General features: G+C 44.9%; 1 protein-coding gene across 1 annotated transcript in view; it reads right to left on the bottom strand.

Moving 5' to 3' along the window:
- IGSF9B (immunoglobulin superfamily member 9B) overlaps positions 1-25,638 on the bottom strand; it is a 1,214,248-nt gene that overhangs the window by 387,104 nt on the left and 801,506 nt on the right. The window contains exon 16 of the mRNA XM_078681939.1: positions 16,256-16,417. Coding sequence (XP_078538065.1) covers positions 16,256-16,417 — 162 coding nt within the window. The remainder of the gene's footprint in view (positions 1-16,255; positions 16,418-25,638) is intronic.

Genomic DNA, 25,638 nt, shown 5'->3' with positions numbered 1-25,638 from the left:
GTTATTCCCCAGCGGGGGGGTCGCAGCACGCTCCCACGTTGGCCCCCCGCCCTCCGGGCACAGCAGCTCCCCACCAGTGGGTCCGGGGTCCCTCCAAACCCCACGCTCGACCAGGAAGAGCACAGGGGGTGTCCAGGAGGGGAGCACCCAGAAGAGCCCTCATGCAGTCTCTAGGTGGCGCCTCCCCTCCGGCACCTCCATCGATGTAGGAGCGGTTCAGCGAGAGCGGGCGAGGGAGGCAGGAAAGGCAGTCCAGGGCAGGGGGGGAGAGAACAGGCAGGCAGAGATAATCCCCCCGTTGCCTGGGGGGGGCGTCCGCGCCAAACCTCAGGGGGCCTCACCTCTCGTGTACCAGCGCAGGGAGCTCGGGCGCCGCCGGATGCCGCCGTTCGTCCCACGGCTCGGTCCCTTCTCCTCCCACGGTCCCTCAGCCGCTCCGTGGTCCGGGACTCTCCTGGCGACGAACCATACACTCATCCAATCTTGCGGCGTAGTCCGCTCCGACCCGGCTCCCAGCCTTCAGGGACTTACGGCGCTCACCTCCGTGAGCCGGACGGCCTCACCAATCACTGTGGGCCCCGGTCGCAGGCCGCACACCTCTTCCGTAGGCCGCACCACCGGGGTCCCGGCCACTCCACGTCTCCAATCGCCCTCTAGCCAGCGGCGGGGTCAGTCGCTTCAAGGCGCTATGTTCCCCCGCAGTATGCATGCACCCCAGGAGCCCCCGGGGTGATTTTTAGAGGATTATGCCCCGATCAGCGCCGGAGCCGTAGCGGTGTGCGTCCGCTCACATGGCCTGCTAGCCACGCCCCTCGGATGTTTTAAATTTCTGATGCAATTTAAACAAACAGCCTGCAATTCATCCAATAAGGTAGATAAAGTTGGCTCATTAGAAAATACAATTTTTTATTTTACTATTGGAGGAGATGTTGTTTGTTTATGCTTATTATTCCCAACATGCACAATTTTTGCTTCCACTTTAGTTAAATAATTGTAGTAAATTCAAACCCAGTTTAAATATGCAATAGAGGCAAAACAAACTGCAAGGCACCACAAAAGAATATGGTGCAGCTGCTAAAACCAGCTGTGGGTGTGGGTTAGGCCTCAGCTGAGCCCAATGTTAACTCTGCCTTCCTGACAGGAACTTCAGCAAAGCAGTGTTAAAAAGTCATGTGGACAACTCCAACAGAAAAACTACCTCAAAAGTTCCCAAAGTGCTGTAGAAAGGGCACCACCATGAAGCGCTGAAGTCCCTGTGCTGCCACATACCAAAATGTAAAGGGAATACCAGCCTTTAGTCACTTAAAATATCATCGTAATTCCGGGTTTCACTGAAGATCAGCGGGGCGGCCTACTTGTTTCGCGTGACTCAGGCTGCCTCATGTCTGATTTGGCCTCCAGAGCCAGCATAAATGTGTCCCAGACCCATCCCACCTCCCCCACCCCCAGCACAACCCACTTCCACCTTTGCAAGTGTGCAAGTGTGCCAGCTTTGGCGGTGGCCCACTTCCCTAAGCCAGACTCCAACTTGAGGAACCAAGCTATTTCCACGTCATGGATACATGGCGATTATTCAGAACCAGTGCTAGGTCTATGAACCTGGTTAGATATTTGGTCTTTTTAGACATGGGCATAAGGCACAACACACATAATATAGTGTCCAAATCCAAAACTTTTCCCATTACATTCGCCACTGCCTCTAGAGCTTTCACCCAAAATTGTGTTATTATGGATCAATGCCAAACCATATGGAAGAAGGAGTAGTTTATTACCTGTAACTCCAGTTCTGTAGTAGGGGTATCTCTGTGATAGTCATAATCTGTGAATAGTCCCGCCCATGGGCGGGGACCCCGGAGCAACCAAAATAGTCTCTTAAATTGTCTTAAGTTGTCTTCTTCTGCAGTCCTGCATAGACACTTAAGAGAAAATGAAAGACAAATAATGCAGCCTGACATTAACAAGGCTACATTGGCCAGCACTTTATCCTGAAGTGAAAAAGGATAGCCAAATAATATATAAATGTACAAATTCCACACATAGAGAAACTCCCCTTGACAAAAAACCTTTGTCATGATAGAGAGGAAGGGTTGGACAGACAAGCCCCATAGGCTGCCATTATGTGTATGGAAAAGGGATACTGTGCCTTTAAGGAACCCTCCTGAGACCCTCGGTATCCCATGATGCACAGCCAAAGGCAAGTTACTTTTCAGTCCTTTTTGAAGGTCTCTTAAAGCCAGGCCTGTAGCATCCAGGAAAAACGTTTCTTCCACCGGGGAGGAGGGTGGGTATCTTATGACTATCACAGAGATAACCCTACTACAGAACTGGAGTTACAGGTTTGAAACTACTCCTTCTGTAGTAGGGGATCTCTGTGTATAGTCATAATCTGTGAATAGAATGACAGACACCTTGTTCTTCCTGAGGTGCGCCGCCACCACTGCCATGCATTTCGAAAACGTCCTGGGCGCAGACTTCAGACCAAACGGAAGTACGGTGTACTGATAGTGATTGGTGCCGACTAGGAAGCGCAGGAACTTCCAATGTTTCTGTGCAATGGGCGAGTGGAAGTATGAGTCCTGCAGATCTATTGCGCAAAGCCAGTCCCCTCGATGCAGCTGAGGATAAATCTGGTGCAAGGACAGCTTGCAAAATTTTTCCCTGCGAATCCATTTGTTTGCTTGTCGCAAATTCAGAATGGGCCTGAACTCGTTTTTGCCCTTTTCGCGCACAAGAAAGAACCTTGAGTATAGACCCTTTCCCCTTTGAGACAGAGGGACGTCTTCCATCACCCTTTTTCTTAACAGGGTATCGGCCTCCGCTTGGAGTTCTCAGAAAACGTAGACTGTATCCATTGCAAACAATATTCAGCACCCACTTGTCCTGAGTAATTTTTCTCCACTCTGCCAGGTAATTCTGAATGCTTCCCCCCACCGGAGTGGGTAACAGAAGAGGGGGGGGGGGAGTAATCCCTCACGGCTTAGACTCAGCCGGGCCCTTATTCCCCGATGTGGACTGCTGGTTACCTCTGCCCCTCTGACGCTTCTGGAAGGACTGCCTCTGATATTGCTGTTGCTGCTGTTGCCCCGCTTGCGACACTGCCCGCGCTGGAACCGCTGGGAGGAGTAGCGCCGTTGGTAGGGACGGAAAGTCTTCCACTGTTCATTTGGCTTCTCCAAACCCACAGCCTTGAGTGTCTCAACTTCCGCCTTCATGCGGGCCATTTCCTCATCCGCATGGGTCCCGAAGAGTGTGGAACCCGAAAAGGGCAGGTTGGCAATCTGCTGTTGTGCCTCCGGTTTCAGGGAGGTAAGTCACAACCAGGAATGGCATCTCAAATTCACCCCGTGACAGTACCCATGAGCCGAGAGAGAGAGGTGTCCGCAGCCGAACTGATGATTTGATTGGAAACCATCATGCCTTCATTTAAGATCTCTTGGAAATCTTCCCGTCTGTCCCTTGGGAGGAGTTCAATGAACTGCTGGGTAGACTCCCATAACAAACGGTCATATCGGCCCAGAAGCACAGTTGAACTTGCTGCTTTCATGGAAGTGACTGCTGTACTGCAGACCTACATTCCCGCCGAATTCATCTTGCGGCTCTCCTTGTCCGGAGGAACCGTGGATGAGGGGGCCGTAGAATGTTGCTTCTTGGCCGCTACCACAATGACCGACTCAGGAGTAGGATCAGTTCTCAGGAATGCAGGATCCGAATCTGGGGGCCTGTACTTCTTCTGAAGCCTGGATGGAGCAGACTTCACCAAGGCAGGAGTTAGGAACAGTTCCATGGCCGGTTCCTCCAAACCTGCCACCAAATCAGCAACGGATGAGAGAGGTGCTTCCGTTGCAGTGTTTCGAAGATGACAGAGGTGGACGGGGTAGGCACAGTCAGTGTGATCCCCAGTTTTGCTTAAGATGGCCGCTGTCGAAACAATAGGATCTGTTATGATTTGAACTAACCCCTCATTGCTTTCCACACACAATTTGAATGAACTGCTTTTCCCTTTTCTATGTTTATGATTTATTTTTAAAAAGAAAGAGTAATATTTACCCTACCGACAATGACAAAGGCGTGTAGCCGAAATGCATCTGTCGGGTGTTTTTTGGTTGTGGCTATAATAAATTAACAAAATACAAATCCCTTAGTGTGCGCCTCATTTGCGGCCCAGGGAGAAGGGCCATCGTAGGGGAATTGAGCTTGCGTTTCACCAACGCGGAGGATTGCACCTGTATCGTGAGAGAAGCAGCAGGTGAACGTACTGCAAAAAAATATATATATATATATATAGAGATTTTTTTACTGATAAACCAAAGGTTACAGGGACGTTATAGTTAGGCTCACATTTCACTCGTACAAAACCAGAGGAATTCAGCAGCCATAGTTAGCTGAGCTAACTATAACTTACGCCCCCACAATGCACGGCTTATGACTTCACATATTGCATCACTCATGACATGGTCAGTGACATCACTCATGACATCACTGTTGATATCTGAAATGTCATCACTCATGATATCTAAAATGGCATCACTCATGATATCATCCACTGATTCGGAGTGTTTTCTAAAAGTTACTGAGTGTTAAACATATACATGTAGGTAAGTGGCTGTGGGTGTGCCTGTATGGGTGAGTGAGTAGGTGTATAGAAGAGTGAGTGGGTATGTGAGAGACGGTATAGATGAGAGAGTGGCTGTGTGAGTTTTTGTATGGGTGAGAAAGTGGGTGTGTCAGTGGCTGTAAATGGTGAATGAGTGGGTTCAAATGGGTGACTGAGCAGGTACATAAGTGTCTGTATGGGTCTGTAACGGTACAGATGGATGGGTGAGTGTATGGGTGTGTGAGAGACTATATGGGTAAGTGAGTGTGAGAGAGGTTGTATGGGAGAGTATGTGCTTGACTCAGTGAATGTATAGGTGAGTGAGTACATGTGTTAGTATAAGAAAGGCTGCATGGGTGTATGAGTGGATGTGTGAGTGGCTGGCTGTACTGGTCTTTGAGTAGGTGCCTGAGTGGCTGTACATGTGAGTTAGTGGTTGTATTAGTGGCTGTATGGGTGAGTCGACGTGTTGGTGGCTCTATGGATCACTGAGATGTGTCATTGTTTGTATGGGTCTGCAAATTGGAATGTCACTTGTAGAATGGGTGTATGCGTTGTTATTTGAGATGTCATCAATGATATCATTTCAGCACCCCCCACATAGATAAAAACCAATGCCCAGGGAGTTTGCCGTCCCCGGGGCTTTCATAAGCCCTAGAAAGATGGCCTTGTGTGCCCCTCTCCTATTTCACTTGCATGCCCCTGGGACCTGGCCCACTTGGGGGTTAATAGAAAATAAGCACAAGCGCCCAAGCTTGTTTTTTTTTTTTTGTCTACCACGAAATTCGCGATTTCAAAAGTTTTGTTTGTAATGTTTTTTTGGCCTGTCAAGATTTACTTTCTTTTTTGGGGACTTGACTGAAGCAGAGTTCCAAGATGGCGCCCAACATTTCCTGGTTGAGGTTTTGGCAGCCAATCAGAGCTCTGCATTTCATCATGGGAAGAATTGAGGTTTTCTTCCAATGTGCTGTGAAGGTTCCAGCTTGGGACGCATTTAGGAGTTTAGTCGGATAAGCCAAGACCGTACTAGTTACTGTCTGCAGGATTTTTGGCAGACAGGAATCTAAAGGGGAACCTGATTTAGTTGAATCAATACGCATCCTACTTTCTCCTCACTAAGCAGAGGGAACTTGTGAAGGGCAGCATGTGAAATCTGTGAGCTATTCAAGCTATTGCCCATCATTTTTGTGTTCTAGCTGGGGTTGAATTTGCAGTATATTTTCTTTACCATTTCCTGGAAAAAAGTTGCTATTTTGTTACACATAGTTTACACATCATTTGGTCAGGTACCAGTGTTTGGGGTACTGGGGCTGGAAAGTATATTAACTGTTTTAAATAGTCCCTTAGCTGACCTTTTAGCCAGATTGATTTTCTCTGTGTCATATTGTGATTTATTAACTATAATCAAACTCTTGCATCGTAAGTTGTATTGTTCGTATTTGGTTCATTCTGCCTCACACTAGCTTTCTCTCTACAGGCTTTCTTGACATCTGCATTTTTGTTTTAAAACTTTTAGGTTTGCTGAGAACCAGGGGGCAGTAGGTTTGTTTATGAGTTTTCTAAATGTTTTTAGAGGGACTGTTAGAGACTGCATTGATCCAGTTCTTGTAATTGGTGGAAGCTACATTGAGGTCCTTTGCTAGGATAGGATGAAAGTCAGCCAAAACATCATTAAGCTTGGTAGCATTTATTGTTTTCCAAGCTCTAACTTTAAAATTCAGTGGGGCAGTATTAATTGAAGTTACTTGGGTTGAGTTTTTTACTATGAAAACTATGACTTTATGATCGGTCCAGGTTAATGGTGTAATAGATTGCATCTTTTCTAATAAGAAGGAGTTAAATGTACAATCTAATGTATGGCCCACTATATGAGTGGCTTGATGAACCAGTTGAACGGGACCAACACAATTTAAATTGCAAATCAATTGCTCAGTTTCTGATCCCATGCTTTATGTTTCTTTTAATGAGCCTCAGAGTAGAAGCCTTTGTGGTTGCTGTAGTGAGATACCTCTTTTTGGAAAGCTCTGAAAAATGCTGGGGCCAAACATAGCACAGGTGTGGTTAGGAAACATGGCTTAAGTGTTTCCATGATCTTCAACACTGATGCTCTCTTGGCTTCCAATGGAATGCTCAGTTTTGTCGTTCCCTTGATCAGCACATCTTAAAAGGAGGTAACATATCTAATTCATAGATTCACATGCCTGAATCATTCCCCGTCGTCGGAATGGGAGTCCCCGGTACATAAATAAAGTAATGTCCCATAGACATATAGATACCTAGGCCTAAAGGCTTCACATTAGTAACATACCCATGTCCTTTTGCAGAAAGGACCAAACTCTAGAAAAGAGCCAATCAGCTACCACCTCCCTCTAGTACCCTCCTGGAAGGAGCCTCAGTCCCTCAGATTTTCGTATGCACAGTGCTAAGTAGGCGTATTACTGAGAGAAGTAGGTGAGCCCTTCCAGGGGAGGCGGGAGGGTTGCATGTGAATCTATGAAAGACACCAATACTGGATAACTGCAGTTACAGGTAAGTAACGCATTTCTTATCCAGTATTATGGGTGTCGTTCATAGATTCACATGCCTGAATCAGAGTAGCAATCAATGAACAGAGCACATTTCGGATGGTATGAAATATATATAAGTCATCAGATAACAACATATCAAACGACTAATAGAAATACACATTCGCTAGTAAGAAAAACCATCAAATCATACAACAGAGAAATGTGTATACCTGAGAAGGATGGAGGGATGAAAAGAGGGCTCACCTCTACTGAAATAGATGACGAAGTACTGCTTGGCCCACTGCAGCGTCCTTCATGAGTTCTGTATCCAGGCAGTAATGCCTAGTGTTGGTATGTGGCGACTTCCATGTTGCCGCTCTACAAATGTCTATGACCGGCACTCCTGCAAAAAGTGCCAAGGACGTGGACATGGCCCTGGTAGAGTGGTCTCTCACTTTAGATTGCAGGGGTTCATGACAAAATGAAATAGCTGCAGAAATCCAGCGTGAAATACTTTATTTGGTAAGTGGAAGGCCCTTCCTGGGCCTGCTGTAAGCCACAAATAGTTGATGTGACTTTCTGAAGGTTTCTGTCTTTTCAATATAAAATTTCAGGCATCTTTTAAGATCTAGAGAGTGCAACGACCTTTCCGCTGTAGTACTGGGATTCGTGAAGAAAGAGTGCAAGACCACAGGTTCATTGAGATGGAAGTCCGACGGGACTTTTGGAATACATTTAGGATTTGTCCTCAAAATTACTCTGTCCTGCTTGAATTGCAGAAAGGGTTCCTTTATCAAGAGGGCTTGGAGCTCACTCACCCGCCTCGCCGAGGTGAGTGCAAGCACGAGGGTTGTCTTCCAAGAGAGGTATTTTAGGTCAGCCCTGTGTACTGGCTCAAAAGGATGCTTCATGAGCTGATTAAGGACCGTATTAAGGTGCCAGGTAGGTGGCAACATTTTCACAGGAGGTTCTGTAGAGTCCTTTCAAAAACTGTTTGATCAACCTGTGGGACCAAAGAGAAGGGCCAGTAGGAGATCTTCTGTAGCGGGATATTGCTGCCAAGTGGACTCTGACTGAAGCATGAGCAAGGCCTGAGTTTGCCAGATAGAGAAGATAAGGCAGTATCTGTTCTGGAGAGGAAGAGAAAGGATGTATACCTTGAGCCTTACACCAGATGCAAAATCTCTTTTATTTTAAAGAGTATGTTTTGTTGGTACTATCCGCCCGTGCTCGAGCCAGGATGGCTCTACAGTCTGGTGGAATATTCAGATTATGAAATTCTCTGAACTCAGGAGCCAAGCTGCTAATTTGAGAGAGGCTAGATTTGGATGCTGGACTTGCTGGTTGGTCATTGTGAGGAGAGATGGGAACGGCTTCAAGCGGATCGGCGGCTCCAGAGATAGGCGGTGAAGTTCCGTGAACCAATGTTGGCGTGGCCACGTTGGGGCTATCAGAATGATGGTGGAAAGGCGCATGCAAAGACGTTGCACCATGCGATCGAAAATGCATTCCCTAGGGACCCTTTCTGGGGATGCCACCTTGCAAAGTGTGGGCATTTGGTGTTGGATCTTGTGGCAAACAGGTCGATCCGAGGAGTGCCCCATTCCTCGATCTAGTTCCCATTCGTGAGATGTTGACCTATGTCTGCTTAATGAGTCAGCGAGTACATTTTCCATGCCTGGGACGTACTCCGCTAGAAGAGATATATTGTGTCCAATTAACCAGTTCCAGATTTTCTGCGGCTCGTGAGAGAGTGTTATAGAGCGTGTCCTTCCTTGTTTGTTGAGGTAGTGCATCGTCGTTGTGTTGTCCTTACGGACGAGCACTAGGGAACTTCTGATTCTTGGCAGAAATGCTTGCAGGGCAAGAAAGACTGCCCGCAGTTCCAGGAGATTGGTATGGAGCCCCTTTTCTAAGGGAGACCACTTCCCGCTTATCTGTAGATCTTGAAGGAACGCTCCCCAACCTTCCAAGGAGGCGTCTGTTGTGATGACATGCGGTGTAGCCGGAACCAGAAATGGTACACCTTGAGAGAGGTTTGGAGCAGACATCCACCATTGAAGGGCCTTGACCATCTGAGGAGTTACTTCGATGAGATCGTCGAAAGACCCTGTGCATTGGACCCATTGCTTTGAGAGCACCTCCGGAAGGGGGTGCATCTGTAACCGGCAGTGAGGTATCAAGAGGATACATGATGACATCATCCCTAGTAGAGATTTGAAAAGTCGGACTGTTAAGGTCCTCTTTGAAGTTACACGCATAGCCAGCGTCAAAAGTTTGTTCTTTCTCTCTTGAGATGGGAAGACTCTCCTTAGTCGTGTGTCGATGGTTGCACCTAGGAAATTGATGCGCTGAGAAGGTAGAAGGACTGATTTCTCCCGATTGAGCGTGAGTCCTAAATAAATGATTGAAAAGTTGCAGACAAGCGTTGGAAGACCTGGACGCGTCTTTTAAGGATGGAGCCTTGATCAGCCAGTCGTCCAGATACGGAAAGACTTGATGCTGGTGCTGCCTCAGATATGCAGCTACTGGGGAGAGACACTTCGTGAAGATGCGAGGTGCAGACTTGAGCCCGAAGGGCAGGACGCAAAATTGAAAGTGTCTGTCTGCCACTGCAAATCTTAAATATTTTTTGTGATTTCTGTGAATTGGTATATGGAAGTAAGCGTCCTGAAGGTCCAGAGACGTCATGTAATCTTCCACTTCCAGGAGTTGTAAGACCTCCTGGATCATTACCATGCAAAACGACTGCTTCTTCAGGAATTTGTTGAGGGCCCTGAGGTCCAAAATCGGTCTCCACTTCTTCTCTTTTTTCTGAATTAAAAAGAAGCGAGAATAAAATCCCCTTCCTTGTTGAGACGGAGGTACCTTCTCTATTGCCCCTTTCTGGAGCATAAGAGAGACTTCTCGGAGAAGCAGCCGTAGATTTTTGTGATCATTGGGCGGGGAGGAGTTTGGGGTGGAATATGGGTGAATTCCAGAGAATGGCCGAATTGAATCAATTGAAGGACCCAACGGTCCGTGGTAATTTTTCTCCAATTTGTTAAGAAATGGGAAATCCTTCCTCCAATTTTTGATGAGGGAAACAAATCTGGGACTGGCTGAAGGACTGGGTGAAGAGACATGTCATTGTCTACGACCATTGTTTTTCCGCTGTCCTCTACCACGAAAGGACGACTTGCCATAAGAAGATTGTTGTCCATGTTGCTGGCGTTGCTGATATTGGGGTCGACTCTGACCTGAAGAGTATGAAGACCTGTATTGATAGTTTCCTCTCTAAGAGGACTGTCCTCTTCCTCTACACCCATGAAAGGACTGGTTCTTGTACTGGAGAGTACCTAGAGCCCTAGCAGTGTCTGTGTCCTTCTTTATATTTTGTAGCTCTTCATCAATTTTGGAGCCGAAGAGCAATTGGCCATCATAGGGCATATCCAATATTTTCGTTTGCACCTCGGGACGAAAGGAAGTTGCTTTTAGCCACTCTTGCCGTTGCAAGACTGCTGCTCCAGCCAGCTGTCAGAAACCAGTTGTAGCGATATCCATCACACAGTCTATTATTTCTGATGCCGAGGTTTCACCCTCTAGTAATATTTTCTTTACCTCCTCTTTGGATGTATCTGGTAATTCAGATAGATATGGGGCTATATCCGCCCATAATTGTCTATTGTAGCATCCCAGGAGCGCTAAGGCATTGGCTGCCTTCACCGTCATTACAGACATTGAGGAGAACCGGTTCCCAATGTTGTCTAACCTCCTGCCTTCCTTATCCGGAGGTGCCGATAATGGGGCAGAAGGATTTCTGGAATTCTTCTGCGCCGCCTGCGTCACTACTGAGTCTGGTTTGGGGTGTCCTATCAAACAAGCCGGTGCAATATCAGATGCTCTATACTTTTTATCCAATCGAGGTACCACCGGAGGAAGGGTTCTGCATGACTTTAACACCCTGAGTCCATAAATAATCAATAATGGGTATTGATCTCACTGCTTTTTTGAGAGGTTCTTTAAAATCATACAAGAAACAGTCTTGTTCTTGAGAGACCATTGCTATTTTAAAACGTTGAGCGGCCCTCTCAACTACATTATGGAATCCTCCAATGTCACCTGGTGGAGAATCTGCGGGCGCAGGCACTGGAGACGCGGGAGAGGGAATGACAGTCATCCCAGTCATCATGCATAGATTGGGCATCTTGCAGTTCTCCCTCTTCCTGCTGGTCTTCCTCTTCAGAAGTCGGAGGATATGGCAGTTCAAACCGCTCAGGCTGAATATTTAAAGGTGGAAGCCGTGGTCTTGGTGAAGGAGATACTGTGGTAGGCGGTGGAGCAGGTGACTCTGGAAACCTTTGCTTGTAGTCTTGAATAAGGTATCTTAAGTCAGTAACTAAAGAGGCTGGCAGGCAAACCATAGGTTGAGGTGGCGGATGATATTCCTCCTCCTGATCCTCATCTTCATCCGAACATTGGCATTTTACATTAAGTTCCGAAGGACTTGTTGCCGTCTGAAACATGTCCCCCTCATCAATTCCTCCTCTTGAAGAAGACATGCTGGAGGCAGCGGTTGAACTCTGCTTGGCGATGTTAAAGACGGTGTGAGTGCCTTTTTTGTGATTCTTAGGCGTACACATGTGGTTTGAAGACCAGAATCCATCATCGTCGACGGCACGGTCGTCGACGGTGGAAAGTCGACGGGTGTCGTGGAAGGTAAAGTCCTCGTCGACGGGGCCGCCGTCGATGCTGGTGACATCCCTGACGAGCCCTCCGTCAACGATGCTTTAGTCGATGGTGCCGACGTCGATGGTATTGGCTTCGTCGTCGAGGTTGTCGCCGATCCCGTCGTTGGCGAGGTCAGCGTCGATGGAGTCTTCGACGTCGACGGTGTTTTCTTGATGGTTATCGTCGATGACAAAGTCTTACCTGCTGTCGACGATAGGGTCGTAGTCGTCGACGAGGATAATGACGACGATGCCGTCGACGTAGAAACAGTCGTCGTTGACGTAGATACATGTGAAGCAGTAGACACAGCTTTTCTCGACGATGAAGATGTCGTCGACGATGCCGTCGTCGACGGTGTCAAAGCAGGCTTTTTGAAGGTGTAAACTTCCTGAGAGGAAACCTTCACAGAAGTTGCCTTGGATAGAACCTCTGAAGACTTCTTTGATGTCTTCTTTTGAGGAGGAACCGTAGGGCTAGGAGAAGCCACCCTTGGTCTCTTTAGAGAAGATCTTGAGGAGACTGAAGAACCTTCACTTTCACTCTGTTGCAGACTGGGCACAAGCAATATTTAGATCCTAAGTTGTGGTTTTGTTGTGTGCCACGGAGGTATCACCTGGTCGGTCAAGAGGTGTGACGTATGTATAAATTGAAGCGTCCCCTAACTGTAGGGAACGACCCTCTGGGCACAACGTGAGGTATCAAACTGATTTTCTAAAAATAATCCAAAGTTCAAACTTGAATAGTTAGACGAAACTTTTATGGTTCATAAATTCATCATATGATTTTTAATGTAGTCTCCGTATAATTTTCGATGTTCAAAATCACATCCAAAAACACTCTTTTTGCAAACATTGCAATTAAATCCATATATATATTAGACGTAGCATCTTCCCAACGCATTTCGCGCCCATGGATTTAATTGCAATGTTTGCAAAAAGAGTGTTTTTGGATGTGATTTTGAACATCGAAAATTATACGGAGACTACATTAAAAATCATATGATGAATTTATGAACCATAAAAGTTTCGTCTAACTATTCAAGTTTGAACTTTGGATTATTTTTAGAAAATCAGTTTGATACCTCACGTTGTGCCCAGAGGGTCGTTCCCTACAGTTAGGGGACGCTTCAATTTGAACCTTCACTTTCCTCAGAAGATTCAAGGTGGTCTCTGTCTTTCAGCCTTTGGAGCCAGATTAAAAGGCGTACTTCACGGTCTTTGAGGGTTTTAGTGGAAAAGGTACGACATACCTTGCAGTCTTTAGAAGAATGGTCCGGATACAGGCAATATAGGCAGTCTTTATGCTGGTCATCAATATGTAACCTTTTCTTTCCACACGGACCACAGGATCTAAAAAGACCCTTTTTGGTGTGTCAGCCATGATGGTTATCAGCAGTCACAGAAGAAACAGGATAAGATATCAAAGAACACTGGAAACCAGTTGTGAAGAAAAAACTGAGCAGAGCTCAGAGGAGACTCCCTTAGCATAACGTGCGGTAGAAAATCTGAGGGACTGAGTCTCCTTCCAGGTGGGTTCTAGAGGGAGGTGGTAGCTGATTGGCTCTTTTCTAGAGTTTGGTCCTTTCTGCAAAAGGACATGGATATGTTACTAATGTGGGGCCTTTAGGCCTAGTTATCTATATGTCTATGGGACATTACTTTATTTATGTACCGGGGACTCCCATTCCGACGACGGGGAATGATTCAGGCATGTGAATCTATGAAAGACACCCATAATACTGGATAAGACATCTTTCTCTTGTACGTCCAAAGAATCACTTCCTCTGGATGCTCCTTAGAGGGAGAAGCAGGCAAATGGAACTGTGGAATGGGCTGAGATTGAATATTTTGAGGTGTAGAAGGTGGTGGTGTCACATCAAGGATAAGCATATTTCTGACACGAGTCACTGAGATATGCCTTGGGACCATCAATGGTTTAGGAGGAAGAATCAGTTGTTGAAGAGTTGGGTGTGAGGATGGTAAACATACCAAACAAACATAATGTGGATAAGAAGTAACCTTCTTTCTCCTACAGAATGGGAACTTCATGAAAATATTTGCTCCACAAAGTAGTTGGAATGCTTCAGATGCCTTAAAAATATTGAAGAAAGACATTTTAAACCTAGAGAAAAGAACTTCATACAATATGATGACAAAGCCTTGAAGTGTTCTGCTATGCCCTCAACATGAACAGGAAAAAAAGAACTGAGACGGTCTGGCAATTGCCACTACATTGGCAAGTTGGGATATGGGTGTTGCTGGTTACTTAAAGAGCCAGTGCATGTTGTTTTCAACTTTGACTTACATTCAGCCTATAAGGTTACTTTTTTCAACTTTACCTCTTTGTTCTTAGGATTACTCTGGGCAAAGATTTGAAGAAATGGTACAGCAATGCAGTCTTTTGCATTAAACATAAAGACTATGGAAGAAAATAGATGTATGGGTTGTTACTGCAATTAAAACTGATGGCAGATTTCACCTCTGTTACTTGGATTAATCCTTTAAAAAGATCTGTAGGTTTTTGGGATTCCTGTCAGTAGGCAGAAATAGTTTACATGTATAACTATCAATGATGATTTCAAGATGAATAACAAATATATGATGAAACACAATATGGGTCAGGCTTTTGTTTTGTAACATTGGCAGGTGAACAGATTGTTTCTACTCTGCAAGCTAGGAGGTGTGCAAGCCCTCAAATAGATTAGCAAACAAACACACTCTAATGGGGTTTCTAGATCACTTTATGTTTGAGTGAGATGGCAAACTCCCATTAGCAGCACAATCCTTTATTTCGTAGACTTTTTGAAGATAGACAACTCATCGTAAGGAGAGGAGAAGCAGCTTCTGTCTGCCTCTTGTGAGCCTGCTCCATGTATTTCACCAACATATGTGTATTACATTATCCCTAAAGACTTTGGCAAAATTACAACCAGGTAAGAGACTCTATACCTTTTGGAGTGATGGTAAAGAATAAACTTCAAAGGTTTGAGTTTCTAAAATTGCCATCATCTCTCTTCAAGCATCAACAGTACTTGAAAGGAGTACTTCCTTGCTCTCCAACTGGTAAATCCATGAAAGTAATAAACGAGTTACCCATATTACCAGATGCCAATCATGATGCAGCAAAACCATCTAGCTGACAACCACAAAGTTTTTGTTACTTCTACTGCACATTTTTGAAGCAAAGTTACTACAACTGAGAAATAGCAGATCTGCAGGCCAAAGGTGAAGGTGGGTAGAAATATATGCAGGTTACTGAACCAAAAACAAATTTTGAGTTTCCAGTCAACCTAACACTGTTGCCGATTATTTGCACACTTGCTTTCAATACCCTTAGTTAGTTTTTCAAAACTTCAATACTGGAGCAGTATGTAAAGCATGCTAATCTATAATAGGTTCATACTACTAAAACCAGGGCCCCTAAGGTGGCACAGTGTATTGAGATAAAAGCACAAGGAAGTGTAACAGTGTCATACTAGAGAATAATAAGAACACTATGCTCTGGCACAGAGCTATAGTATATGGAAATAAATCACAAAACAGTAACACACTACAAGAAACAGGAGTGCACCAGGAGCTAAAACAGTCCCAATATCACATGGTAAGACAATCTGGCGGCAGCAACTCACTACAGAGCCTGAGGACCATGACCCATATCAGTTATCCCCTACAACATGAATGGAGCATGGGGATCAATGAGAGTGGCACAGTGGAGGAGAACATAACAGTGTCTAAGCGTACTACACTAAAGGATGAAAGAAAATAGTAGGACGTGGGAAAGTGCTGGATGCAAGGATAAAAGCTACACTATGACCAGGAGGACTGAGTTCCATGAAGACCAGAACATGCAGATTGAAGACAGCGCTGCATACAGAGTGAGTAGAAATCAAAGACATTTGGAAGTACCGTTTGGCATGGTTCAGGAAATCCAAGTCAATATTAAGCGGTGCACCATGAAATGTTAAACTAACACAATTTAAGGAATGGGCAGCACTAAATGAAAATTCTGTCTCGACAGAGAGGCAAGGGGATGATGACCAGATATAGAAAAGACATTGTAGAGGGAAAGGAGACAATTTGTAAACAACACTACAAATAAGCCAGGACAAAACTTGTTAATATGCCCGGGTTGTCGAGCGATATAAGTGACACAGCCCGGCTGAAATACTGTATGTATATACTATGCACGACACCCTCAGTAGGTGGGAGAAAAATTCAGCCTTTAGACAAATTTAGTCAAGGGCCTCCCTAGCTCAAATGCACATTAGCTAAACAAAAAGCAGGCTAGATCTCACCTCCCATTCATTTTACAACATTTAGGTGTCAAATGACATTCAGTCTATATTTCATTAAATACTTTTTATCCCAGCTTAGCTTTTCCATTCCAACCCACCCTCTTTCACAAATTGTGATTTTCCAATCACTCTAATCACATTAATTCTCACCTTTCTTCCTCTTCAGCTTGCGTTTCCGCTGCTTGTTCACGAAGCAAGCAGCCAGTGTGCTGAAGAGGATGGCTGCTGCCAGGAAGCAAATGGTAGCGACAATTCCAGCCAGGACTGGCCGAGCTAATCCTTCTTCAGTTAGATCTGGTGGTGGGAAGATGTCTATAGCAAAGAAAATACAGAATAATTTGTAAGTGCCTTGCAACCCTCCAAGATTTTCATCCTGGTGGTCAGTGGCAAGAAGTAGGTCCTTAAGAGAAAGTAAATCAGTACACATAGTATTTACAACACACAAAATATTGTAGGGTGTGACACCTTATAATGGACCATCAAAAGAAATACAAAGGTGATATGGGACATGACCTTTCAAGACCAAAGCACTTTGATATTCATGTGACGGGTGTAGAAGGGACTTGTATAATCTCGAACGTTCTTACAATATTCCACCACTGTAAGTCTTTTCCTGGTCCAACAAAAGGCTTCATAACCTACAACTTACAGAATTCTTTCTTGGACTGACACAACGACAAACAACGTTTTATAATTAACACTAAAAAAATGTTGTGGATTTATGATTTATGATTAAAATCAACTAGGTTAAAATTCACATAAGTGGTCAGCAACTAGTGGTACCTGGCGATTGGACTCTGCACTCCACTCTCCAAGTTAAAAGAGGTTTGTTCCCAATTAGAGATAAAAAAGGTTTTAAGGACCCAAGTTCAACATTACTTCTCTCACAAGGAGAAGTCGTTGGTAACAGATAAATCACAAGGATGCCTTTACTTCTCTTAAACTGACAGATAAAAGGTGTCAGAGTTCCAAGTTATCTCTTCAAACAATGAAGGGTAGTAAAGGCAAAAAATTGAAGACGTAGCACTTTTGTAATTTAATCGGGTAGAGTTAGGGAATTTAAGAGTTTACTGTAAATTGTGTCAGGACAGGCTGATTTGCTAACAAACACCACATACCCTGCTTTTTATATTTTGTCGTTGGCAGCAGTTTGTCAAGAAGACAAGTTGGGATTCCTCTGAAATGAGTGTATTAAAGGAATAACAAAGTTCTTCCCCTGGAGTGAAATCTAAGCTTTTTCTACCATGGGATGGTATGCTATTGGTACTGGAATTATTGTGCAATATGCTTCTCAAACAATTTGCTTACACTGAAAGTGTAGTGATTATGAATACTTGGGAGTGACAGTTACTAGATGAAAGAGTTCAGGTTGCTGGATGGCCAGTATCCTGCATTCCCTTTTCACTTATTTAAAGTGAGAGGTAGGCAATAGGTTTATATATTGAGACTGGTGTGCTGGGTGGAATATACAGCTTTGTCAGAATTGTGATAAATATCACTGGATCACCCCAGAAAGCCTCTTGGCATATTGCTTAGGATCTTACTCTTCTATGCGTGCCTCACTGGCACCTGCTGCATTATCTACAATATAGACTTAATATGATCATAGTATCTGATTTCGAAACATAGTCAGGTGGATCAGTTCAGAGGAGGGGGACTATCATGTAAACTACTTTCTGTAGTGCAGTCTTGAGAGTATAACAGTCGCAACCCATAACCTATATGCCTGAGACCTAATAGGACAGACGTGTTATTTTTGTTGTAAGATGTTTACTCTGAATGAGCTAGACCTCTGAAATGGCATGTACTTGCAGTGTCAGTTTCCATTTAGTCCATAGTCCTAGAGTATGCACTATTTAAATACAGCAAGCAGACAAAGAACCATAGTAACACAAAAAATGACCAGAAAAGTGCCACCAGACACCCAGTTGGTCAACTTCTGTGCATTCATTTTCTTAAAGTGTGTCCTAGAATTTTTATTAATATTGTTCCCGACTGTGGTAGCCAGCAAAGGAGAGGGTCTTTATAACATCCAGCCAACTATTGTCCAAGCAACTCTTAGAAACTAAGTTATTCACTTGTTCTCACTTCAGCACTAATAATCCTAAACTCATATTGTCCACATAGTGTAGAAAAAGCACCCCTGAGGCTTTAACGAAAAATGCATCAGAGCCATACATGGTGGGCACAAAATCACTGATACTGATTTACCATGTATCAACTGGGCTAGGACATTTCTTTTGTGGCCTCACCTATTAGTTGCTTAGCAACAACTGTGCACTACAATGACTTTAACTTTGCTCTAGGAAGGCTAAAGCATTTTGATTGAAGACAGTGTAAGGGCACCAGAATAAGAATAAAGGTAATTAATTTCCAGCAACTCAAAGATAACAAACAATGAAAAAACAGGAAGATGTCAGCAGCAACTCTTTTCTGGGTTGTGCCAACATTCTGGATCACTGCCTACCTAAACTGTATGCATTATCTGGCATTCAGCAAGTAGTGCTTAGAGAAAACATGTAAATTCAATCAAGTGATTGCCTTGTGGATCACACTGATGTACACATGCTTCTACAAACCTAATGCTTGTTCTTTCTAGTCAGAGATGTCTAGATAGAAACACATTTAAAATTTGAAAACACAATCAAGTAGTAATAGAGGTCATTTAACAATACATGAAAGTGCATGTCTCTCTAAGGGCTGGGGAGAGTTTGTGCTGGGAATCTCCTCTTCTTCAGGTTGAGCCAGATTTTATTTGCCTTTTATCTGGCTATAGAACTTTGTGCACTTTATTCCTGCTAACCAGTGGTAAAGTTCTTGTGTTGCTCCTTTCTTCAAGGTAAAATTGTTATAATCCTACTGAGAATATTTAACTTAACAATAAGCCTTTAGTATATGGTACCAAGGTGTACCCAGATCCTGTAACGTAAATAACACAAGTAGACTGCAGCACCCATAGTGCCATCCACTACCGCGACAATGTAAACGTGATTGCAGGCCTCCCTCAAGTAGCCTGGCTTTGCAGGTTCTAACTGCAAATTTGACCAGTCAAAATAACCCTTTTTGACAGGCCTAAACCTTCCTTATAAATATTTATAAGTCAACCTTAAGTAGGTCTTATTGCCCTTAAATGCAGGACGCAGGATGCATGGTATTTAAAAGAAGGACAGATAAAAATTCAATGTTAACCATGTTTTTACACTGAAAATGACTTCAAAATTATTTTTACCATAGCAGGTTTGGTTGTTCCATTGGAAAACACTTGGATGCAATATTAAATACTAAAGCTGTATCTTCGGAATAGGACTAGCTAGAAAAATGATTAAACAACTATTTTTAATAGTTGTTAAAAATCCAGTTTATTCGTGAAGTCAAATTTGCTCTAAATATTCCAGAAAGGAAAACTTCAAAAAGTTACCTTCGTTCTACCTAAAATCCCTGGATGCTAAATATGCATTTTGTTCTCCCACTTCAGCAAGCCAGTAATTAGCATTTAAATAGGCATGAATGAGGTGTGAAATTCTACCAAAGAGCTGTTCAGAGTGGTAACTAGTCTATCTACCGTACCAGCAAAACCGTAAAACAGCGAATAATCACTCTCAGGACTTTTGCAACTCACTAGCTCGACATTTTCAAAGTAATGTGGAACAAATCTATACCACCTTTGACAATGGGACAACGTCTGAGATTCAAGACCTAGGTATACCGCCACTTCCTAATGCGACAACCTTCAAAGCTGTAACAGTGGATGAGGTCACCACCTACATTATTCAGGCTAAATCTGCCTCTCCCAATAACCCTTTCCCCCCCATGATTTTTAAATAAGTTCCTGAGATTCTCGGCCCCAGCCTAACCTCAATCTTTAACTTTATGTTTGAACAGGGTGCTTTTCCCTCCATCCGGAAGAGGGCTTCGATTCTGCCTCTTTTAAAAAAAATCGTATCTTGATGAAGCTGACACTAATAATTACAGGTCCATTTCACGTCTTCAACTCCCTGCCAAATTGGTGGGGAAAGTTATGAATAATCAACTTAAACAATATCTACAGGAACATAACTTCTTGGATGAATCCCAATTAGGTTTCAGGGCAGAGCACAGCACTGAGACTGCTTTGATAAAAGCCACTGATTAAATCAAAGCGGTCTTGGATGCAGGTGGTGCTGCAGCTCTTATCTTGCTCGACCTGTTGGCAGCGTTCGACACGGTTGACCATAAACTATTACTTACCTGTCTAAATGTTTTGGGCACTACGGACATCGCTTTAGCTTTGATTTCTTCTTTTTTATCCAATAGGATACAATCAGTGGCCTTGGGTAATTATGATTCTCCGTCTTTCACTCTCCCATGTGGAGTACCTTAGGGCTCCTCAATGAGCCCTAATGTATCTAAACTGTCTGCATTAATCTGATCCTTTGGGATGGAGCTAACATCCTACGTGGATGACATTCAAACCGTCCTGTCAATCTGCAAAGTCGTCATCTCACCAGTAACTGAGATTGTATGTTGGCAGTCAACGCATGGATGAGTTCGCACTGCCTCAAGCTTAATTTAGGAAAGACAAAGGTGGTTCTGTTTGGGAATTTTTCCCCTAACTGGTCACAGATCTGGTGGGCAGATGAATTGGGAGAAGCACCCATCACGGTCACCAAAGCAAAAAATGTTGGAGTGCTTAGAGACCAGAGACTACATTTTGAAGCGCAAGTCAAGGCAGTATCATCAGCTAGTTTCTTTCTACTTAAGAGGATCAAGAAAAATGTACCTCTAATCCCAATAGACAGCAGAAAAACAGTGATTACCTCTCTAGTCATGGCTAAACTGGACTACAGCAATGGGCTCTATCACGGAATGCCCGTGAAGCAGACTCATAGATTGCAGATGATCCAGAATGCAGCAGCTAGGCTCCTGCTGGGGATCCCTAAGTTTCAATCAATAGGCAAGCACCTTAGGAGACTGCATTGGCTTCCAGTCAAGGGTCGCATCAAGTTTATGGCCTTATGTGTTGCATATAAGGCACTTCACGACACCGGTCCTCAGTTTTTGAAGCTGTCATTAAACTGGTACTCCCCAAACAGATGTCTCAGGTCTGAAGGGGTAGAATTAATGCTCTCTCAGGGATCCTGTAAGGCTAACTGGGGCGTTAGTAGCTTTACTGTATTGCTACGAAACTTTGGAATGCCCTCCACTTTTTCATCAGAAATCTTCCATCTCTAACATCCTTTCGTAAAGCCCTAAAGACCTTGCTATTTAATGAATAGTTCACCTGCCTGCGTTCTGCGCCAAGGCACCACTGGGTATTTGTGCGCTGTATGAATCTTAATAACATGACATAACATAACTTGCTCCCTTAAGCAAAACAATAGGATGCCCTGAATGGGCAGTGATGACCCTCTGAACCTGACAGAATATGCAAGGGAGGTTGGGAGGATCCATTTTTGAAATTCAAGTGTTAAGCACTGCTTGAATGCCACATCCTGCTTGACAAGTCTGCCGGGGGTTTCATATGACACTTGAGAGCACTTCAAAAAGAGACCTCCCCTGTCATAGGCAAATGTTAGCTGACACCTGGAGGGGGGGTTGCTCTTCTGTTGCCTTCCCAGCAATTCAGGCACCAATCCCAGTGCCTCTTTTGACATTACAGTATCACAGCCTGTTTGACAGGTCCACTAGATTTACACACAAAATTTCAGGTGCATTTCAAAGGAGGGAAAAAGAATGCCAAAATAATTTGCGTGTACTCACTGTCTGGTTGAAGGCTCTGTTTCGTTATACCAGATTTCTGTCTCTTACATTGTTGTGAGTACAGGGACTGCATAAAACTGAAGTTTGGTGTGATATGTGGGAGGAGACAGGGATTAACTGAGTACACTCCTCAAACACTTCCAGTACTCATCGAGCCCACATATAGGGGCCGATTAGGATGGCGGTTTTTCCGCATCCTCCGGGCCGGCGGAAGTGTCCGCCGGCCTGGAGGATGCGGAAAAACCGCGGCGGAGACTCCAAAGACCCACCGCCAAATTAGGATGGCTGGTGGGTCTGATAATCTGTCCGCCGCTTTTCCGCCGCGGTCGGAAGGCGACCGCGGCGGAAAAGCACTAACATGTCTGGTGGTGTCTATCAGACACCGCCAGGCATATTAGGATGTCTGAAAATATATGCTTTTCCGCGGCGGCTTTACCGCCGTGGAAAAGCATACGGACCTTCACTTCGGGGGCCCGTTGCGGGCCCCCTGGGTGAAGGTGGGGTGGGGGGTGCACATGGGGGGTACCTATGGTACCCCCCTGCATTTGCGTGCACAATGCAGCAGGCACCGCGCGGTGCCTGCCGCTTTGTGCACGCAAATGCTGTGCATGGATTTTTTACATTGCGGCGGGTGCAGCTTGAAGCTGCACCCGCCGCAATGTTAGAGATAGAGGATGTGACCGCCACCCTGGCGGTCACATCCTAATTTGATCGGAGGGAACGCCGCAGCCCATGCGGACGTTCCCTCCTCCTCAGGGGTTGCGGACGGACTCAAGTCCGTCCGCGATCCTAATCGACCCCTTAGTGTGGCCAAAGACTTTGACCAACTTTAAAATGCCCAAAGTGTGTAGGGTTACCATGGGAAACATGCACTGGGCACTCCTGCTGGCCTCTGCCTGATACCCTGTGATTCTATAACTGCCTTCCCTAAGGTCGTGGGGACTTTGGAAGTATATTCCTGCAGGAGATTGGAACTTATAGAACTAAAGTTAGATGGTAAATTATTTGACCAGGAAGAACCTGGTTTGTGTATCCAATCTGCGGCCTATAGCTATAAGCGGCAAATTGCACCCAGGTCATGTTCTATCTCAAACATTAACTATCATTTGTACTTTGTACTTGCTGGTGCTATTTACTTAAAATATGTAATCCACATCTCCGGCTCTCATTATTTGCCATTTTGGTGTCATTTTACTTATTACATTTTTTTTTTTTTCTAATTTGTTTTGGGATTTTTATTGTTTTCCATTTTTACTTTCTTACGGTTTTAGTACTGCATCAATACTTTACACATTGCCTCTAAGTTAAGCCACTTTGCTCTGTGCCTTATTTACCAGGGAGTTGAGCTCAGATAATTTTGGGACTTTAGTGGTTCACCGACAAGGATTGTGATGATCACTTGACGGGAGTACTTGGTCCCCTGAATTAATACCTGATTTTTTTACAGTATGGTTGTAACATCAATACGCTTTGTCCAATAAAAATAAAACAGCTCAGCTCGTCCCAGTTTTGAAGCCGCCTTCTACTCCAAAAGAGTAGGACACTGGAAAGGAAGTGTAATTGAAAGGTTTCTAAATTGACCCCGATGAGTTGGATATAATTTTCAGTTACCAAACTGCCATAAATCAAAGTTCATGATTCCAATGCCGAGAACGGACACAGCTTGTTTTCTTTAAATTCACAATAAGACTGGTGAGCATTTCCTTCCTATGACGCTTTCCTCACAATCGTCCATCAGAAAGAGACATCTTTCCGCAGATTCCTTACCTTTGAATACATACCTAAGCAACACCATCCCCGGAGGAGGGACTGTGGACAAGTTTAGACCAGGAAGTCCTGCAGGACAGAGCGGCCAAAAAAGCTGTCCCTGAGGACTTGACAGTCCAGGGGCACACAATGCTGCCTGACAAATGTTAAGGACTGAAATTCCACATTGCAAGCCATGGTAGCAGCGTTAGCTCTGGCAGAATGAGCTCTTAAGCCTTCCGGAGACTGCTTTTTGGCCAGAGTGTAGCAAATAGCGATGCAGAGGACAACCCATTGTGAGATAGTTCTCTTCTGCACTGCACCACCTTTCTTTCTTCTCACGTACCCCACAAAGAGTTGGTCGTCCACCTGAAATTCTTTAGTGTGGTCAAGGTAGAACAATGACGCTCTTTTTGGGTCCAGACGGCGGAGTCGCTCCTCTTCTTTAGAGTGGTGTGAAGGAGCGTAGAAAGTGGCCAAGCAACAGATTACCCCACATGGAATGGTGTTACCACTTTCGGTAAGAAAGAGGCCCTAGTGCGAAGCACATCAGGGAAGATGGTCAGATAAGGAGGCTTGGATGACAGAGCCTGCAATTCGGTCACTTTCCTGATTGATGTGATTGCCACTAAGAAGACTGTTTTGATAATAAGCAGCCGGAGGGGGCCATTGTGCAGAGGTTCGAATGGAGCACACATTAGAAAAGTGAGAACCAAATTAAGGTTCCACTGATGCATAGTGAAAGGGTAAGGTTGGAACATATGTACAAGGCTTTTGAGGAATCAATATACAATGGGAGATTTAAATAATGAGGTTTGGTCTGAGAGCCTGAGGAAGTCAGACAGGGCCGTAAGGAACCCCTTACAGTGCTCAGTGCAGAGCCCTGCTGGGCAAGGGTCAAAATAAAAAGTGGACTTGAGAAAGGCAAGAAGAAAGAGGATCAATAGACCTTTCTGTACAATATTTTACAAATTTGTTTTACCAGCAGGCGTACACGGTCTTAGTGGAGGGTCGCCTCGCTGCCAAAACAACATTACAAACGTAGGGAAGAAGTTTGACTGTTATCAACTGCCACCACTCAGTCTCCACACAGGAAGATATAGAGTTTACAGGTTAGGGTGGTGGACCCTCCCCTGCTGCTGACCACCCCTCCCCTGCTGCTGCTAAAGATGTTCCTCTAGAAGGGGCAGCCTGATCAGCTAGGGTAGGACGAAGAGCTTTGTCCTTTTTCGGGACTAGAAAGGAGCGGGTATAACAACCACAGCCTACTTCTGGCACCGGAACCCTGTCTGTGGCTCCCTTGACCAAGAGAGTCATAAGTTCCTCCTGAAGCAAAGTCAGGTGATCCTCCATCAGCTGGTCATAAGTTGGAGGCATGGAGGGAGGAGTAGTCTTGAAGGGGAGGGAGTAGCCCCTTCGGATTATCTGTAGAACCTACCTGTCCGAAGTGAGGATATGCCAGTGGTGGAGGTGATGGCTGATCCTGCCACAACTGGCCGCCCATGATCTGGAAGGGCCGGACCAAGAAGGTTTGAAGGCGGAGGCTGCCAAGGGGGTGGTGGACTGACCCAATCTCTGGCTGCTCGACACATGGGGTCAGAAACGAGCCTCGCCCACGGCTGTACAGAGGTTGTTTACCTTGCATGGTCTTGTGGGTGGGATATGGCTGGCGCGGATCAAAACCCCTTTCGTAGCCACAAAAGGGGTAAAAGGCAGAAGGGGGCGTGTGGCTACCGAGAAGCCCAGATAATTGGCGTAGCCCATGACTCCTTAAAGTGCTTCAGCCTTGTCTCCGAAGAGATGGGTGCCATCAAAGGGCATGTTCATGAGACAGGCCTGTACATCCCCTGAAAACCCAGAAGTCCTCAACCAGGCATGGCGTTGAACAGCCATCGTCGATGAAAGAGCTCTGCCCAGCAAGTCGGCCATGTCGAGATCACAATGAATGGCGAACTTTGCTGCATCTCTCTCGTCTGATACTGCTTGGGAGAGGATAGCCCGGGGCTCCTCCAGGACCTGTGGCAGCAATTGTGCAACTGTTTCCCACA

The sequence above is a fragment of the Lissotriton helveticus genome, chromosome 3_1 (genome assembly GCF_964261635.1).
Source record: "Lissotriton helveticus chromosome 3_1, aLisHel1.1, whole genome shotgun sequence".
Taxonomy (NCBI): domain Eukaryota; kingdom Metazoa; phylum Chordata; class Amphibia; order Caudata; family Salamandridae; genus Lissotriton; species Lissotriton helveticus.
The sequence above is the reverse complement of the archived record's forward strand: the minus strand, read 5'-3'. Positions and strand labels throughout refer to the sequence as shown.